Raw genomic sequence first — 18,739 nt, 5'->3', positions numbered from 1 at the left:
TAAGCACCACTCAGGTTTTAGAGCATACCAGTTATCCGGTCAGTTTATGTTTTTCAATGAAATTTAAAATGTAAATCTTGTAAATATTGCAGATTTTAGTTAAAAATAGATGTCCACACATGGATTTTTTTTCTCAATGAGATAATTCCCATTTGTGAACTATATAGGTTATTCTTTTAATTACTATTTTCTTGGTCACTCAGTGTACATACTCCCTATTCTTTTCTAGTTCCTGGCAGATATGGAAAATAATGCACTTTTCCGGGATGATATAGAATGTCAGAAACTTATTATGGAAGCGATGAAGTACCACTTATTACCAGAGAGACGACCCATGTTACAAAGCCCTCGGACAAAACCTAGAAAGTCAACGGTTGGAACACTATTTGCAGTTGGAGGAATGGATTCAACAAAAGGTATTAAATCATTTTGTATTTGGGGGAAGAGGGGAAAAAAGAACTTTAATTAGTAATACATATGGCCAATGAGCTTTTTTAGAGAAATGGCTGTTTCCAGGACTGGAAAAAGACAAGATAAACCCAGCACATCTTGTAGTGCCAGAAAGTAAAGAAGTGGTCAAAGAATAATGGAGACAGTCAAGGGACAGAAGAGGCCATTTGTAGAGGCTACTACTGTCCAAATCTAGGATAATTTCAGCATCAAAATAGATAATGATGATAAAAGATTATCATTTAGTAAATCAGTAAGGATGCATGAGCCCACTCTTACACAAATAAAGATTGGAGAAGGGAAAGGTTTTCTCTGAATGCCAACTAATAAATATAGAAGGAAAGATGGGACTAGAAAAAGTACCATTTGGCAACCACCTTAATGATGACTAATTCAGTCAAGAATCATTCATAGATGCTGCAATCAGTAGGTGAAGGTTTGAGAACAGGATAATTAGCCTCCAAGTATCTTCCAACCACTTGCTTAGTAGTTACAAAGGGTGAAATAATATCTTTACAGGGGAGAAACGTGGCAGACAGCACCTTAACCAAATGATCGATGTCTTATTGCCAGTAACGAGACTAATCAGTAGTATGTTCCTCTTGTGGGAGACAGTAAGAAGAACTCAGCTGTACATCTGTAGTTACGCTTGCCAAAAGTGTATAATCCAAACTTAATCATGAGGAAAGAAACAAACAAATCCAAGTTGAGAGACATTCTACAAAATAACTAGTCTGTCTGTAGTTTTCCAAAATGCTAATATCATGAAATACAGAAGAGATTCAGGAATTATTCCACATTTCAGGAGACTGAAGAGATATGACAACTATTATAATGCATCATCTTGAATTTCTTTTGCTATAAAGGACATAATTGGAACAAATGATAAGATCCAAATTAAGTCTGTAGATTAGATGACAGCATTGTATAAATGTTAATTTCCAGGTTTTGATCATTGTATTGTGGTTTTGTGATAGGGTTTCTTGTCTTGAGGAAGACACACTGAAGTATTTAGGGTACAAGGTATCATTTCTACAACTTAAACAGTTCAGGAAAAAAAAAAAAATCTACATACCCGTATATAGTGAGAGCAAATATAAAACCTCAATATTTGGGAAATCTGTACCAAAGGTATCTGGGAATTCTTTGTGTTGTTCTTGTAACAGTTTTTACTAATAGTAACAATAATAGTAACAAATACCACATATAGTGCCTACCCAATGTCAGGTATTGTGCTAGAAGCTTTCTGTGTATTATCTCTCAGTGTACATGGATCTCCCTCTGATTTCCTAGTACTAATAACCGCCTAAAATTCCCTGACAACACCTGTCTGACTTCAGACTACCTTTCTGAGCTCAGCTCATTCATTCCACTTCTCCACTCCTTTGTGTTCTAGCCCCACTGGCCTCCCTGTTCACGTAACAAGCCAAACATTATCCCACACTGGGGATATTAGCTGTTCCTTCTCACTGGAATGCTGTGTGCTCTGATGTTGGAATGCCTCGCAGAATTTATTCACTTAGATTCCCAGACATCAGTTTACCAAAGAAGACTTCCATGGCCAGTCATCACCTGTTCATCACTCTCTAATCTTTGGCCTACCTCTTTCTGTCTTGTTCCTCTACTTATGTTTCTTCATAGCACCTGATCCATTGATTTATCGTCTACCTCTTACCCACAAGTAAGCTCTGGAAAGCAAGAAACTTGGTTTTTTTGTTTTTTGCTTTTTGTTTTTTTCAAGAATATATCCCACAGAGCCTAGATCAGTGCCTTGCCCATAGATAGCATCAATAAATATTTGCCAGATGAATGAAGGTTGTCCTTTGCCATCTCTTGAATTATTTGTATGACTTAAGCCCTTGATGCATTATTCACATTCAAAGATTTCTTTTCTACCTGATATCTTTAAAGAATATAAAACTATGAGCTCTAATTGAAAGTCTTTTATTGTGATTTAACTTTTAGCCTCATGGTAACAAAGATATAGCTGTAGATATTATCCCACAGAACATAGTAGAGTACTATGTATTTATAGATGCTGAAGTTCTAAATATAGGCTTCATCACTGAATGCTACAGAAATACATAAAGTTAGATAACTGATGAGAGTTATAGTATAAATATTTGGCATTTTTGGAGCACTCTACAGTCCAGGTAATCAATCTGCAAATACTTATTGTTTACTATATGCTTGGAACTGGTGCTCAGCTTTGTAGTCGTTACTGGCACTTCTTCCTCTCCATCTTTCCCTCTCTTTTTCAAGGCTTTAACGGTTATTTCTGTATTGCTTATACCATTGTGTTGCTTTTATGCTCATATTTCCAACTTGTATAAAATATCTGTTTGTTGTCCAACTTTCATCTCAAATTTTGTGTGTTCTGACCCATGTCTCCCAGACTTGAGGACTCGGAACTGTAATTCAGTGTCTTTCAACGGATACCAACTCTGGCTCATTTAAGCAGATAAAGAAGGCTGTTGAGAAATGGGCAGGAACTATATCCACTGCACCTTCTTTATAATGCCTGCCTTAGATTTTAAATCCTAGGTTTAAGCATCTATTTTTACCAGCTTCCTGGGCCCTAAGCCTCCAAGGACAATGAGGATCAATATCTGTCTTTTCAGCTTTATGGTAGATGGGTTTCTGCCTCTCATCAAAGCTCTTTCCTACGGTGGAAAATTCCCCTTGCATGAGAAGGAACTCAGATACTAAGTACCCAAAGTGAATAATATATCTCTGTCTTTCTTTCTTTCCCATCCCTCCCTCCCTTCCCTCTAAATCGTACCTTCTGACAGTCACCAAATAGTCTTTGAAAGGGGTCTGTTCTTCTAAATTTCCATTGCTACTTTCTAGTACCAGGTAGCCCCCTATCAGCCTATATCTTTTGATCACATTCATTTAACATAGGAATAGCATTCATTGTGCTCATTGTGTTGTTACTATGTGCTAGGCATCATGTTAAGTGCTTCACCTATCATTTTTAATTTCATGTTCATAACAACTGTAAGAGTTGAATGTTGCTATTGCTCTAGGATACCTGGACTTAGAAAAGTTAACTACCTTTCTCCAGAATACACAGCTAATTAGGGATGGAATCAGGATTCAGATCAGGCATTGACGTGGGAGACTATACCCTCTGTTTCATTATTTCTTCTGTTTATATGCCATTACTCTGCTAAAAATTATAATAGTCTTTACTTCTTACCACATAAGACATAAATTCCTCTTTTTAGGTTTGAAGACTTTCTGTAATCTGGACCTTACTACTTGACCAACTTTGTTTCTGAGTCTTTGCTAGACATCAGTTACTCTTACCTTCTATCCTATTCAAGCTATCTTCCCTGGCCTCAACTTATTTTGTACCCAGTGTCTTTATAATGGAGAGCAATTTGCATTAATTGGAGGGCAATCTGATCACTGGGTTCTTGGTCCCTACATATAACTTAGTGTAGAGCCTAACACATAAACTGGTAATGTTTCTAAATAACCACTAAGAAAATGTTAGCATATATTTCTGCTTACTTTTTTAAAGGCTAATCTTTAAGTATAAGTCAAGGAAGTTTGAAGCTTCTACACAGAATTTTGTAATTATTAGGAATTTGTTATTTGGGGATATTTGTTTTTGTTTTTATTTTAAGAATTATGTTTGATGTTAGCAAAGGAAATTTTACTTAGCAGTTCATAGGACTATGATACTGCCTAGTGAGCTAGAAGTAAAAGAAAGAACTTAAAATGAAAGAAATATTCCCTAACTTCATAAGTGAGGAAAGATGACTAGCATTGCCTTTTTAATGGAATGAAGACATTTTTTAAGATCAAATTCAGAGTGATGAATAAAGTATACTATTACATAAAATAATCTGAGTGTATGAATAAAATCTGATTATAGCTAAAAATTATAAAGAAAGATTATTCAAGCTCAAAAAATATTTTTGAACAGCTACTGCATACAAGAAACTCTGTTGCTGTGAAGAATACAGAGATGATGGGTCACCTGGCTGGCTTGGTCAGTAGCCTGTGGCTCTTGATCTCAGGGTTGTAAGTTTGAGCCCTATGTTGGGTGTAAAAATAAAATCTTTAAAAAAAAAAAAAAGAATACAGAGATGGAAAAAGACTCGTAATCTATCCCAAATAACTTAAGAATTTCATAGGTTAAATTAATAAAATAAAAACTATAATGTATGAGAAGAAATACATATATTATATATACAGTATTCTAAATAGATTATATATATAATATTATATATATAATATATATAACAAAACTCTTTCTAAATTTTAGGAGTTTCCAGTAGTACTAGTGCTCTGATGAAGTAATTATAACAAATACTTCAGAATAAATATTTGTTATGATTTTAATTCTATAAAGAGCTCTGATTGCATATGATATTCAACACTTAGAATTAAAATAGATTCTAATTGAACTCTTCATAGCTGGAAGTTGGATTTTTTTAGAGGGGTGGCGCTTTTAATTTTTTTTCTCATTTCATAAAGCAAACAAAAGTTCCTGGAATCTTCCAGTTCTTAAAAAATATATATATATATGTGTGTGTGTATATATATATATATATATATATATATATAGAGAGAGAGAGAGAGAGAGAGAGAGAGAGAGAGAGAGAGAGAGAGAGAGAGACAGGACCAGGCAGTTATCCCCAGACTTCTCACACTGATAGTTTCCAAAATCCATGATGTTCACTTAGGCTCTTGTCCTTCCAGGTCGCAGGAGAATGTATATCCCTTCCCTCCTCTTAGGAAAGCCAGCCCCACATCTGTGCTCTGACATTGCCCTTTCTTGATTCCTCAGGAACCTCACTGTTAAGTAGGATCCCTTCTGTCCTGTATTTACAGCTTCTTTCCTCACAAGTAGATCCTTCCCATGAGCATTTAAGCAAACTCAAGTTTATCCAGCTTTAAAAACAAAATAAAACCTCTCTCAACTGATCTAATAATTCCTATCTCTCTCCTCCCTTTTATAGCCAAACTTTGTGCTCTGTTTTCTCATTTGTCTAAGTCTCTGTGCCTATTTCTCTGGAAAGTCAGCTATGTCTCCTGTTCTTGAGAGTAATGGCTTTATAAAGAAGAGATCTTATAGTACCCTGCAGTGTAGTATCTCCTGTTCCCCAGGGCCTGGTACTTCCAGGAGTGTGTCCAGTGTGTGCTGCGTGTGCTTTTGTTGCTGTGTCTTGGCCACTTTATCCTTCATACCAATTGTCTGCAGAGACTCTCTTTGCTTGTTATGGGCAGTGTTTGGTCCCTGGCCTGAATGTAGTGCATTTTAACTAGATGTGCTCTGGTTTGCTTGTGAAAAGAGACCTGTCACCACCACCACTGGAATTGAGGCCTCACAAAACTCCTCAGTCAGCAGATGCAGAGTTGGCAGGAGTTTGGGCTGGTCTTCTGGAGAAAGGGGGCCCCTGTGCTGGGACGAAGGCAAGTGTGACTGGGAAGGGCAGTTCCACTGGAGTTTGGGGGGTGCTGGGCTGGATGTAAGCAAGGTAGGTGGTGAGTGTTGGCACTGTGCTGGTTCCTGCAGGTGGCCCTGTGCTTGTGATGAGGGATGGGGAGAGAGAAATGGCACCTGCCAATTTCTTTGTTACTAGAGAGGTCTCTCCATGAATGCTGCCTCCTCGGGACACACTCCGATATAAGCAACTAACCTCTCCACTGTGTCTCCAGGTGCTCTTCAGATCACTGTTTCTGTGCTGTATGTCAGCTTGCAGATATGCTTTTCTCTAAGAGCAGCCCCAATGTTCTTCAAGGTCTCCAAGAGCCAAGCATGCTGACTTTTAAAACCTCAGGTTCTAAGCCCCACTGGTTGCAAGAACTCATGAAATTCATGCCCTCTCATTTTCCAAGCCCAGTTGCTAAGGGGATTCATTTTCCCCATGCAGTTCTCTGTGTGCTGGTTTGCTTCTCACCCTTCTCTAATACCATGACTCCCTCCTCACTGCATTGACCATGATCCATTTCTCTCCCAAGTCATGTCTCCATACTTCCTACCATCTTTGATGTGGCCTTTTTCCTGCCCTTAGATGTGGAGTTTGTTCTGCCAGTCTTTGTACCGGTTTCTCGTGTATTGAGTATCTGATAGTTACCTAGTTGTAGTCATGAGATGAGGCAAGTCTAGGGTTGTCCTATTCTGCTACCATCTTCCTTCAAAACTACCTGCTACAATTTTTTTTTATTTTGGGTTCCATGACACCAAACTTACCTGCTTTTCCTGCCACTTCTAGCTGTTACAAGTAATCCTTTCTCACTTGACCTTTTAATGTAGAGCCTTGTGTATGCCCTGGAGAATAGTAGGAGATGAGGTCAGAGACATAAGCAGGGGCCTGACCATGCAGGAGCTCAATGAAATATAATAAAAGTATTATTGTCAATGCTAATAAATTATACTTTTATGTGTATAAAATCATAAAGTACTCAAATGTGAAATTCTTTTACGTAACATCTATATATTACTGTGAAGGAGCAACAAGCATTGAAAAGTATGATCTTCGTACAAATATGTGGACTCCTGTAGCAAATATGAATGGGAGGAGGCTGCAGTTTGGTGTTGCAGTGTTAGATGACAAACTGTATGTGGTTGGAGGAAGAGATGGACTGAAGACTTTGAACACCGTAGAATGCTACAACCCCAAAACAAAAACCTGGAGTGTGATGCCTCCTATGTCCACCCACAGGCATGGCCTTGGTGAGTATAACCATGCACGTTCATTCATGATATCATCATTAAGCTTCCACAGCATTTTTACATTCTGTACCAGGCAGAAGAAAACCAATGTGGCAGCTGCTGAGTCAGCAGCAATCAGTCGCCAAGCATTCCTTCACATGCTCTTTAACTGGGAAGTAGAATATACATGAATGTAACAGCAACTAGCACAAGTAAAAACATGGATATTTAAGGATTCTAGTGTAACACGTTTTAAAATGTGTGTTCTGTCAATCAGTGTTAATCTAACCTGATTGAAATGTTTATTTAAAAATATTTAGCATTATTGTTTTTCATCTATATCCCCTGTTTTTTAAGCAGAAATGAGTAAAAACCCAGAGAAATCTTGAGCTGGCACAGAGAATATAATGATAGAGACTTTTCATTCTTTCATTCAATAAAACACTAAACTGACATTGATTAGCATGTACTATGTGCCATCATGCTCTTTGTTCTGTAGGTGTACAAAGATGAAGAAGACACTATCTTTACTCTGAAGGAACTGATGGCTCACTCTGAGCTGATAGAAGATAACTTCGGGCCTTATATCAGATGATCTATCTTTTCTGATAGGAGAAAGAATTGATGAAATAAAAAGAATTGTTAGATGAGTGAAGCAGATGGACATAAAACTAGATGGGGCTTGAAATGAATCTGTATCACCCAGCTTTTGCTGCCTAACTCGAAAGGTCAAAGGTTTAAAACAACAACCATATATTTAGCTGTTGGAACTGTGGGTCAGCTGAGGCATTTTTCTGGTCTGGCATGCCTGCCTTAGATGATTTCTGCTAGATTTTTTCATGGATCTCTGGTGGGCTCACAGGTCAGGTAGGTGATCTAGGATAGCCTCATTTACATGTATAGTGGTAGGTAGATTGTTGGCCTGGGGAACAGAGACAACTGGGCCACATGCCTGTAATCATTCATCAGGCTAGCCAGGCTTCTTCACATGGTGCCAGTCACAGGGTTTCAAAAGCAGCAAGAGAAGGCAAGCCACAGTGCACAAAGAATTTTCAACCTTCTGCTAGCATTGTACTTGCTAATGTTGCACTGGCCAAAACAAGTCACATGGGCAAGTCCAGATCCAAAGAGTAGAGATCAAGACTACTCTTCTTATTTATATATGTATGTATGTATTTATATTAATATTTATTTGAGTCTAGTTGACACACCATGTCACATTGGCTTCAGGTATACAGCTTAATGATTTGACAAGTTTATACATTCTGCTGTGTTCACCATAAGTATAGCTACTATCTGTCCTGTTATACATCCCTATTTCAGTACCATTGACTATATTCCTTATGCTCTGCCTTTTATTCCCATGACTTATTCATTCAATAACTGGAGGCCTATATTTCCCTCTCCACCCATTTTGCCCAGCCCTCCATCTCCCTCCCCTCTGGCAACTATCAGTTCATTCTCTGTATTTATAGTTCTTTTTTAAAAATTTGTTAATGTTTACTTATTTTTGAGAGAGAGAGAGACAGTGTGAGCAGGGGAGGGACAGAGAGAGGGAAACACAGAATTCAAAGTGGGCTCCAGGCTCTGAGCCATCAGCACAGAGCCCAACGCGGGGTTGAACTCATGAACCATGAGATGTTGGACACTTAACTGAGTGAGCCACCCAGGCACCCCTGTATTTATAATTCTGATTCTGTTCTTTTTTTGTTTATTCATTTCTTAGATTTGCCTTTCTGAGTCTCACTTATTTCACTTAGCATAATACCCTCTAGGTCCATGAATGTCTCATATGGGATGACCTCATCATTTTTATGGCTGTGTGTGTGTGTGTGTACCATTCATCTATTCATCTATTGATGGACACTGTTCTTTATGGGAGGCACTACAGCGTCACATTGAAAATAGGCATGCATTCAGCGGTAAGACAAATTTGTGGCTATATTTCAATGTATCACAGTTTGGAAAAGGTTTAAATTAATTGCAATAAAGAATTTGATAGGTCATCATAAAAGATGAATTAAAAGATGGATGAGTAGCAATGAAGGCATCATTCAGTTTAGATGGCATAGCTTTGTACTACATTCAATTTATTAATGCTGAGCACCAGAGCAGAGGCTGCCAAAAAAAGTCAGTATCAGTAATGTAAATTATCTAGGCATGAAGATTGGTGTGATAGTTGGACAACAAAAAAAATCAAAGAAATAAGTGCTTCTACTTTTTGTGATTAGGTTTCAATTAAAGTTGATCTTAAGTTTCAAGTTTGATAAGACAGTAAAACCAGAGGATTAAGGGCACGGTATTGAGAGGGGAGCTAAAAATTAACTATATGAAATTTAATTAAGGAAACCATAAAATATTAATCTTTAGTCCATAAAATCAACTTATTACATAGGCACAGAATGGGAATGTATCTTAAAAGCAGCATGAATGAGACTTATAACCTTGAGTTGACCATAAAATCCAGGGTCAATAGTGTGTGATTCAAATGCATACTTTCCCCCACCATGGAGAAAAGAAATTTAATTTTAACTTAAGGTAGATTCTTAGAGTACACAGAATGAGAATGCCCATGATCCAGCTGTGTTTTGTGCAAATCAGATTGTGCATAGAATACTATCGTTCATTCTAGGTACCATATAAGATTTTATTGAAGCAAGTTCAGAGAAGAATAATCCTATAGTTCATATGTCTTAAGTTTTTTTTTTTTTTAGATCTTTCATTCAAAACAGCCTTGTTCTTACTAATTTATCCTATAATAAATCAATTTGACCTTATAAAAGAAATTCTTACATAGGAAACACTCCTTTTATCTCTTTTATATGTGAGAATTACCTAAAGACTTCATTTGGAAGAAGTGGTTCTGCTGCTAGAATTTATTTTCAAAGATACTGTTAAAGGAGTTGAATTAGACCCATTATCGTTTCTTCCAGCCCTTTAGTTAACTTTGCACACATACATATACACATATAATTGGATATATTTTATATATATTTGGAGCTGTGTGTGTGTGTGTGTGTGTGTGTGTAGTTTGTACATACTGCTCCCTTTACCTCACCATCTCTTCTCTCAGTTGTCTCTCTGTCTGGTTTCCTAACTTCATTTGTGTTTTTGTTCAGATGTAATTTTATCTAAGAGGTCTTCCCTGACCCTCTCTACCCTTTTACTCAGTTCCATTTTTCTTATTAGCACTTACCAATACCTGAGATATATTTTGCCTGTTTCCTCATTAAAATATTAGGTCCATGATGGCAGGGCCCTTATCTGTTCTTTTATTAAGTGCTTGGCACTTAATAAACACTAAATAGATATTTGTTGAATAAGGGAACAAATGAATCTGGCTTGGTTCCCTGATGATGAATCACACCAATGATTGTGGTATCACCTCTAACTACAGTAAAATGTCATGAATTTGAATTAATAGGAGGAAAGGAATAAAAATGATTTTTCAAACATATCTTAAATCTGAATTATTGAAAAATCTTTTATTTTTTAAAATTTTTTATAAGGAGGATTTATTGGGTGCCTGGGTAGCTCAGTTGGTTAAGTGTTGGACTTCAGCTCAGGTCATGATCTTATGGTCTGTGAGTTCAAGCCCCACGTCAGGCTCTGTGCCAACAGCTCAGAGCCTGGAGCCTGTTTTGGATTTTGTGTCTCCCTCTCTCTCTGCCCCACTCACACTCTGTCTCTGTCTCCCAAAAATGAATAAATGTGTTAAAAAATTTTTTAAATGAGGATTTATTTTTTAAGGTTATTTAAGTTTATTTATTTATTTTGAGAGACAGCACAAGCAGGTGAGGGGCAGAGAGAAGGAGAGACAGAATCCCAAGTAGGCTCCATGCCATCAGCACAGAGCCAGATGCAAGGCTTGAACTCACAAACAGTGAGATCATGAACCAAGCTGAGATCAAGAGTTAGATGCTTAACTGACTGAGCCACCCAGGTGTCCCTATTTTTTTTAATTTTTAAAAAGTGTTTATTTTTGAGAGAAAGAGAGAACAGAGGAGGGGCAGAGAGAGAGATAGAGGATCTAAAGCGGGCTCTGTGTTGAAGTCTGATGCTGGCCTTGAACTCATGAGTTGCAAAATCATGACCTGAGCCAAAGTCAGTTGCTTAACCAACTTAGCCACCCAGACACCCCAAAAAATCTTTTAAATATGGCAATGTATGCATCTTATATAGTTTTAAATAAGTTTCCACTGTTGGACCTCAAGATACTGCCTCTAAAACTTATAAGACCAGGAGCACCTGGGTGGCTCAGTTGGTTGAGTGTCCAACTCTCGATTTTGGCTGAGGTCACACAGTTCGTGGGTTTGAGCCCAGAGTTGGGCTCCACGCTAACAGCACAGAGCCTGCTTGGGATTCTCAGTCTGTCTCTCTGTCTCTACCCCTGCCCCGCTCATGCTTGTTCGCTCTCTCGCTCTATTTCTCTCTCTCTCTCTCTCTCTCTCTCTCAAAAATAAATAAACATTAAAAAAAAAATCTTACAACACCAGGGCTATAGTGCTATTTTTCCCCCTCACGTACCCCCCTACCACCAAGAAGAGCTGTGTGGCAACCAGATACCTTTATTATAAATGTTTCCTTAGTTAAATTTGTATGTTTAAGGTTCGTTGTACCACCCAAAGGAGTCTACCAATTCAATAAAATCCCTTTCAAAATTCCAATGACATTTTTCAAAGAAATAGAACAAATAATTCTAAAATTTGGATGGAACCACACAAAAATACAGAATAGCCAAAACAAACTTGAGGGAGGACAAAGCAGAGGCATCACGCCCCCTGATTTCAAACTATACTACAAAGTTATAGCAATGAAGACATAATGGTATTTGGCTTAAAAATAGACACATAGATCAGTGGACCAGAAATAAACCCATGCATGTGTGCTCAACTAATTTACAACAAAGGAGCCAAGAATATACAATGGGGAAAGGACAGTCTTCAATAAATGGTGCTGGGAAAACTGTATAGTCACATACAAAAGAATGCAAGTGGGCCATTATCCTACAGCAAACATGAAAATAAACTCAAAATGGACTAAAGACTTGAGCATAAGACCTGGAGCCATAAAACTCATAGAAGAAATCATAGGCAGTAAACTGTGTATTTATATTTCAGTTAAAATGTGATCTTTAAGGCTTAGTGGTAAATCTTAAGTCATTGCTTCTTTCCTGTCCCCTTGTAGGTGTGGCTGTATTGGAAGGTCCCATGTATGCAGTAGGAGGACATGATGGCTGGAGCTATCTGAATACAGTGGAAAGATGGGACCCTCAGGCTCGCCAGTGGAATTTTGTTGCCACTATGTCCACCCCCAGAAGCACAGTAGGTGTGGCTGTACTAAGTGGAAAGTAAGGAAATATTTAAAATTCCATTTAAAACACAATAAACCAAATTTATTGAGCTACATCATTTTTATGTATAAAAATACATTTTATGTATAAAAAACATTTTTATGAGTAAAAATATTTGTAAATAAATCACAAAAGAGAAATACTTTCTTTGAGTGATGCAAACTGTTAAATTTTTTTTTATTACGTTTCTTTATTTTTGAGAGGCAGAGAGAAACAGAACGTGAGTGGGAGAGGGGCAGAGAGAAAGGGAGACGCAGAATCCAAAGCGGGCTCTAGGCTCTGAGCTGTCAGCCCAGAGCCTGATGGGGGGTTCAAACCCACGAACCATGAGATCATGACCTGAGCCGAAGTCAGACACTCAACCGACTGAGCCACCCAGGCGCCCCCCTGCTTTTTTTTAATGTTTATTTATTTTGAGAGAGCAAAAGGAGAGAGCAGGAGCAGGGGAAGGCAGAGAGAGAGGGAGACACAGAATCTGAAGCAGACTCCAGGCTCTGAGCTGTCAGCACAGAGCCTGACGCGGGGCTCAAACTCATGAACCTCGAGATCATGACCTTAGCCAAAATTGGGTGCTTAACCAACTGAGCCACCCAGACGCCCCTAGTGATGCAAACTTTTCAAATAGTCTCAGGGTTCCTGGGTGGCTCAATCGGTTAAGCGTCTGACTTCAGCTCAGGTCATGATTTCACAGTTTGTGGGCTTGAGCCCGCGTCAGGCTCTGTGCTGACAGCTCAGAGCCTGGAGCCTGCTTTGGTTTCTGTGTCTCCCTCTCTCTCTGCTCCTCTCCCACTCATGCCTTCTCTCTCTCTCTCTCTCTCTCTCTCTCTCTCTCTCTCTCTCTCAAAAATAAATAAACAAAAATTTTTTTAAATAGTTTCTTTTTATCGTAGTTCTAAATATAAATAACTTAGCAGTGTTAGGCTTTCATTTTAATGTACAGATATTGTAAATTTCAAATTATTTTACATGAAGAAACTTTATATATAGTAAAAATATAGTAAAAACCTGGTAGTTTGTATAGCTTTAAAAGTATATAGTGTTTTAAATTAATTTTATTTGTGAGACAGCACAAGTGGGGAGGGGCAGAGAAAGAGGGAGACAGAGGATCTGAAGCGGGCTCTGCAATGAAAGCAGTGAGCCTGATGTGGGCCTTGAACTCATGAACTGTGAGACGCTCAACTGACTGAGCCACCCAAGTGCCCCAAAAGTATATAGTGTTTTAAGCACAGTATAGGCCCTCTCAGTGTTTTTCTAAATAATTCCTTCCATCTCTTCTACTGACTTTATTTTTACTTCTTTCTTATCATGGTAAAACTGCTGGAAACTGAAATGGATTTAGAAAGGTGTGGTCTTGGCTCTAGTCTGCTCTCACTAGAGTAAACAGATTTGGACAGCTATCACCAATAGCTCTTGGTAACTCAGAGACTAAATACATATCAAAGACCTTTCTTCCATAAAATGAAGCTCTCTATGGTTATTAAATAAAAGTTGTTTGTTGCATACCTTTACTCATTTAAAATGCTTTATCATCACTTCCATAAAGGGGAAGGAATCAAAGTTAAAATATAGAAACCAAGAATTATTTGTAGAATTGTGTTACTGATCGATTGGCAAAACAAAAATGAGAAAATAATAGTAAAATGTTTATAATTTATGACCTAAGTGTCGTAGACTCTAAGTCTAAAGTTCTTTCTTGTCTAGCAAGAAAGCGGGACACGGGATTGAAATGCAACAGATGGCTAGTGTCCGAGAAAAGACCAGAGCCCTGAATAAGGGTCCTTGCCCCATATTTATTAAGATCAGAAGGCTTACAAACGTGATGGGCATCCACAAAGAGACAATGCGTCGGTGAACATTAACTCATGAGCATGAGGGAAAGGGGGTTTTGAAGACATAGGGTGTTAGTGGTTTGGGTCAATAGAAGAATCCTGGCACCGGGCAGATGGGCAGATGGTTGTTAATGGCAGACAGGAGGTGCCAGTTATCTGTTGATCTTAGCTAGCCTAGGAGATAAGGCAGATAAGTCAAATAACCTCAGGGTTAATGAGGCACCTTTTCTTTTGCTAATCAGCTCTGCTCTGGGCAGCTTCACCTGCAGTGCAGAGGTCCATCCATAGCTCTATTTACCTGTTTACCTAACTTGGTCCTTCCCTCCTGTAAAAGCAGCTTTCTGCCATAGTACTAAATTGAGGGGGGGGGGGGGGGGGCGGGTTCACCTGAATGCCTAATCTTGCTTACCTCATATACCCATGTATTGGGGGCCTTTGCCTCCCTCTCTATTCTGGGGGCCTAGGCCCCTCCCTACTTTATTCTGGGAGTCTTACCCTGTTTACCCAAGCTTGGGTGAGAGCACCCTATGGTTTTGTAATTCTTTATGTCTTGTTAACCCATTGGTGCAAGCCCAGGAAATTCCTAAACTTACTCCCCACACCTAAGGTCTTATTTCCTCAGGACATGTTAGTTATGTCCTACTTTTTAAAATGTATGTGATCTCCACACCCCTCTCTTCATTTGTTTTAACTAAAGAAAGAACTTCAGAATTTATCCTTTCTAATTCTTTGGTAGCAGAGTTAGCCACCAAAGAATCTAGTGAATGAGAAAAAAGAGAAAACTAACAGTATCTTTTCAGTTTTGACCCTTCAGTTAAAACTTTTGAGAGGGGTGCTTGGGTGTCTCAGTCAGTTAAGTGTCTGACTCCGGCTCAGGTCATGATCTCACGGCTGATGGGTTCGATGTGCTGACAGCTCAGAGCCTGGAGCCTGCTTCAGATTCTTTATCTCCCTCTCTCTCTCTGCCCCTTCCCCACTCACACTCTGTCTCTCTGTCTCTTAAAAAATAAAGAAACATTAAAAAAATTTTTTTTTAACTTCTGGGATTATTTCATTGAACTAATTCTTGTTCACTGACATTTTTCTTAGCCCTTATTTCTGGCTAGAAATATTTCTTTCTGACAGTACAAAAGAAAAAAACTTTACCTAAAATCTTATTGCTAGACCTTCAGCAGCTTTGACTCCTAGACAGAGATATCTTACTTGCCTCCGTCCACCCCTCTCCACCTTTCTCTCCTCTACCCATGCATATTACACCCCAGCAAAACTAACTTATTTGTGAAAAATGTATTTTGTTTCACACTCAACATTGTCTTTTGACCCATCCCATCTGTCTTAGAGTATTATTTCCCTGGTTTCATACCTGGCAAATTCAGCATCCTTGAAACGTACTCAACTGTCATCTCTGGAAAACTGTCCCCACTTTCCACTTCCATCTCCTCAGTGCCCCTCACCATATTAATTGTCCATTCTAGCCTCTGCATTTTTACTGTGCATAATATGTGTATGATTGTATCATAGCAGGTACCAATCTATTGTTGTTGTTATTTACTCATCAATCTCCTATAGTATATCATAGTCTTGAGTGACCTGGTCTAACTTTTTGTTCCTGACACCTAGCATGGTACCTGGAACATAACCTGAAGTGTGTGACCTTATTGAAGAATGTCCTGGTACCACTTAGATGACATGGTACTTTAATCACAGCTAATCTATCAACTAACATTTTTCTAAGCATGCTTTAAAACAAAGTAGCAATATTTTATTTTATTTTTTTAATATATGAAATTTATTGTCAAATTGGTTTCCATACAACACCCAGTGCTCATCCCAAAAGATGCCCTCTTCAATGCCCATCACCTACCCTTCCCTCCCTCCCACCCCTCCATCAACCCTCAATTCTCAGTTTTTAAGAGTCTCTTATGCTTTGGCTCTCTCCCACTCTAACCTCATTTTTTTTTTCCTTCCCCTCCCCCATGGGTTTCTGTTAAGTTTCTCAGGATCCACATAAGAGTGAAAACATATGATATCTGTCTTTCTCTGTATGGCTTATTTCACTTAGCATCACACTCTCCAGTTCCATCCACGTTGCTAAAGTAGCAATATTTTAAAAGATTTTGTTGGTTTCCATTTTTTAAGTTTCTTTGTTTATTTTGAGAGAGAAGGTCGGGGGAGGCAGAGAGAAAGGGAGAGAGATAATCCCAAGCAGGCTCTGCACTGACAGCAGGGGCTCAAACCCACAAACTGTGAGTTCATGACTTGATCTGAAATCAAGGCGGAGGCTTAACTGACTGAGCCTCCCAGGTGCCCCTGTTCTCCATTTTTAGGTACATATCCAGAATCTGGAAAAAATAGAAATCGTGTTTTTTTTAAAAAAGATTGAAAAAAATTATGCATCTTTTCTCGCTACTCCTTGTGATTTAGAACAAATCATTTCCCTGTGCCTCGGTTTTTTTATCTACATAATGAAAAGCCTAAATTAATTACTATTTTTGTTATTTTAAACTTAATTTTACAATGCTCCCTGATGCAAAATATAATTGTTTCTTAAATGTATATATATGTGCATTATATGCACATGATGTGTATGTACATATGTGTATATATACATACATATATATATATATATAATTGTTTCTTTAGAAAAGAACTGTTTGAATGTTTTTTTATGAGTTGTATCCTGTCAATATATCTTGAAAATGTCAAAAGTTAAAATTTCACTTTCTACCATGTTTGAGAGAAAAAAGCTTTATTTAGAATTCCAATTGCTCAGGCTACTTTTAAGCCACTGACTGACAAATATTTTTTGGTAGTAGAATCTCTCTTTCAAATGAAACCTTATAAAAATCTCAATAGTTAAGGTAAATTGAAGTTTAAGCCTATAACATATATTTATTATAAAAATCAATGTAGAAGAACAACTCTGTTTTTAAAAACACCCAGATTATTTCTATGTTTGGTTTTTGTTGTTGTTCAGTATAAAGAAAATCCTCATTCACAGATCAGTAGCTGAAAATGATAACAGTTATTTTAACTAATAGAGCAATTTAATTGGAATCTCAGGAAACTTTTCAGTTTAACTGTATTGTAGATTAAAAGTAGTAGAATTTTTTTTTCTGTTAAATCTCAGTATCCACCAGCCCATTGCATTCTTGATCCTAATTTTAAAAGTCAGAAAAGACTAAGTCTTATTTTAAAGCATATAGTACAATACAATTGGGCACAATTTCATAATTTGACATAATGTTTATTTTCTTACTGTAATAGATACTGTCATGGGAAAGAAAGATGAGTTGTGAATCTTTCATGGCCTTTAATTGAGCCAAGTGACATTTTTGAAAATTATTAAAACTTAAATTTCAAATGTACTGTTTTGGGGACCTCCTCAAGTCCTCCACAGAATTCTGTTCTTAGAAAACAATTTGAAAGCCATTGCTTGAGATCATGTTTCTTCAGAAAGTATTATTGGTACATTTTAGCCCTTAACATTAACTGAGTGTAAACATTGTTTGGACACTTAAGATCTAAAAATGCCATTTTCCTCAGTTCGTTAAGTGTCCAACTCTTGATTTCAGCTCAGGTCAATATCTTGGTGGCTTGTGACATGGAGCTCCACATCAGTTTCTGCACAGACAGCCCAGAGCCTGCTTGGGATTCTCTCTTTCCCTGTCTCTCTGCCCCTCCCCTGCTTGCACTCACTCATGCAATCTCTCTCTCTCTCTCTCTCTCTCAAAATAAATGTTTAAAATTATTTTTTAAATAAAAATGCCATTTTCTAAAAGAATACAAATAGAGATAGAATTTATTTTTCCCCTTAAGCACTTAAACCATTGTAAGGCACTATTCAAAGTATATTAAATTTGATCACCAATAATCCTTTGAGACAGGGTTTAGAGATGTTTTGGATGATGAAATTCAAGCAGGTGGAGGTTAAATAACTTGTCCACAGTCAGAGCTAGTAAGTGTTAGAACCAAGCTTCAAATCCAGAGTCTGGCTCCAGAGTTCATCTCTTAATCCCTATACTACACCACTTTTCATAGTCAAGACCCATGAGTTCACTGTGAAGAGGGGGTGGTGCCTTGAATCCTGTTGTTGTGTTTCTGTGTGTGTGTACATGGCTTTTTAAAATTTTTTAACATTTATTATTGAGAGACAGAGACAGAGCATGAGCATGGGAGGGGCAGAGAGAGGGGCAGACACCAAATCAGAAGCAGGCTCCAGGCTCTAAGCTGTCAGCACAGAGCCTGATGTGGGACTCAAAGTCACAAACCGCGAGATCATTACCTGAGCCGAAGTTGGACACTTAAAGGACTGAGCCACCCAGGTGCCCCTGTACATGGTTTTTTTAATTATGAATATTTTCTAATTGTTGGTGTCCTCTAATATTCTGTGATCCCATATTCAGACAAATATTCTACAAGTATTAGTTAAAA

General features: G+C 37.9%; 1 protein-coding gene across 9 annotated transcripts in view; it reads left to right on the top strand.

Annotated features, from left to right (window-relative positions):
* Nucleotides 1–18,739, top strand: part of KLHL5 (kelch like family member 5) — a 98,698-nt gene that overhangs the window by 66,929 nt on the left and 13,030 nt on the right. For all 9 annotated transcript variants that reach the window (XM_058722829.1, XM_058722831.1, XM_058722828.1 and 6 more), the window contains 3 exons: nucleotides 230–416; nucleotides 6,920–7,144; nucleotides 12,311–12,473. In XM_058722829.1, the coding sequence (XP_058578812.1) occupies nucleotides 230–416; nucleotides 6,920–7,144; nucleotides 12,311–12,473 (575 nt within the window). The remainder of the gene's footprint in view (nucleotides 1–229; nucleotides 417–6,919; nucleotides 7,145–12,310; nucleotides 12,474–18,739) is intronic.

The sequence above is a fragment of the Neofelis nebulosa genome, chromosome 3 (assembly GCF_028018385.1).
Source record: "Neofelis nebulosa isolate mNeoNeb1 chromosome 3, mNeoNeb1.pri, whole genome shotgun sequence".
NCBI lineage: Eukaryota > Metazoa > Chordata > Mammalia > Carnivora > Felidae > Neofelis > Neofelis nebulosa.
This window is presented reverse-complemented; position numbering and strand designations above follow the sequence as displayed.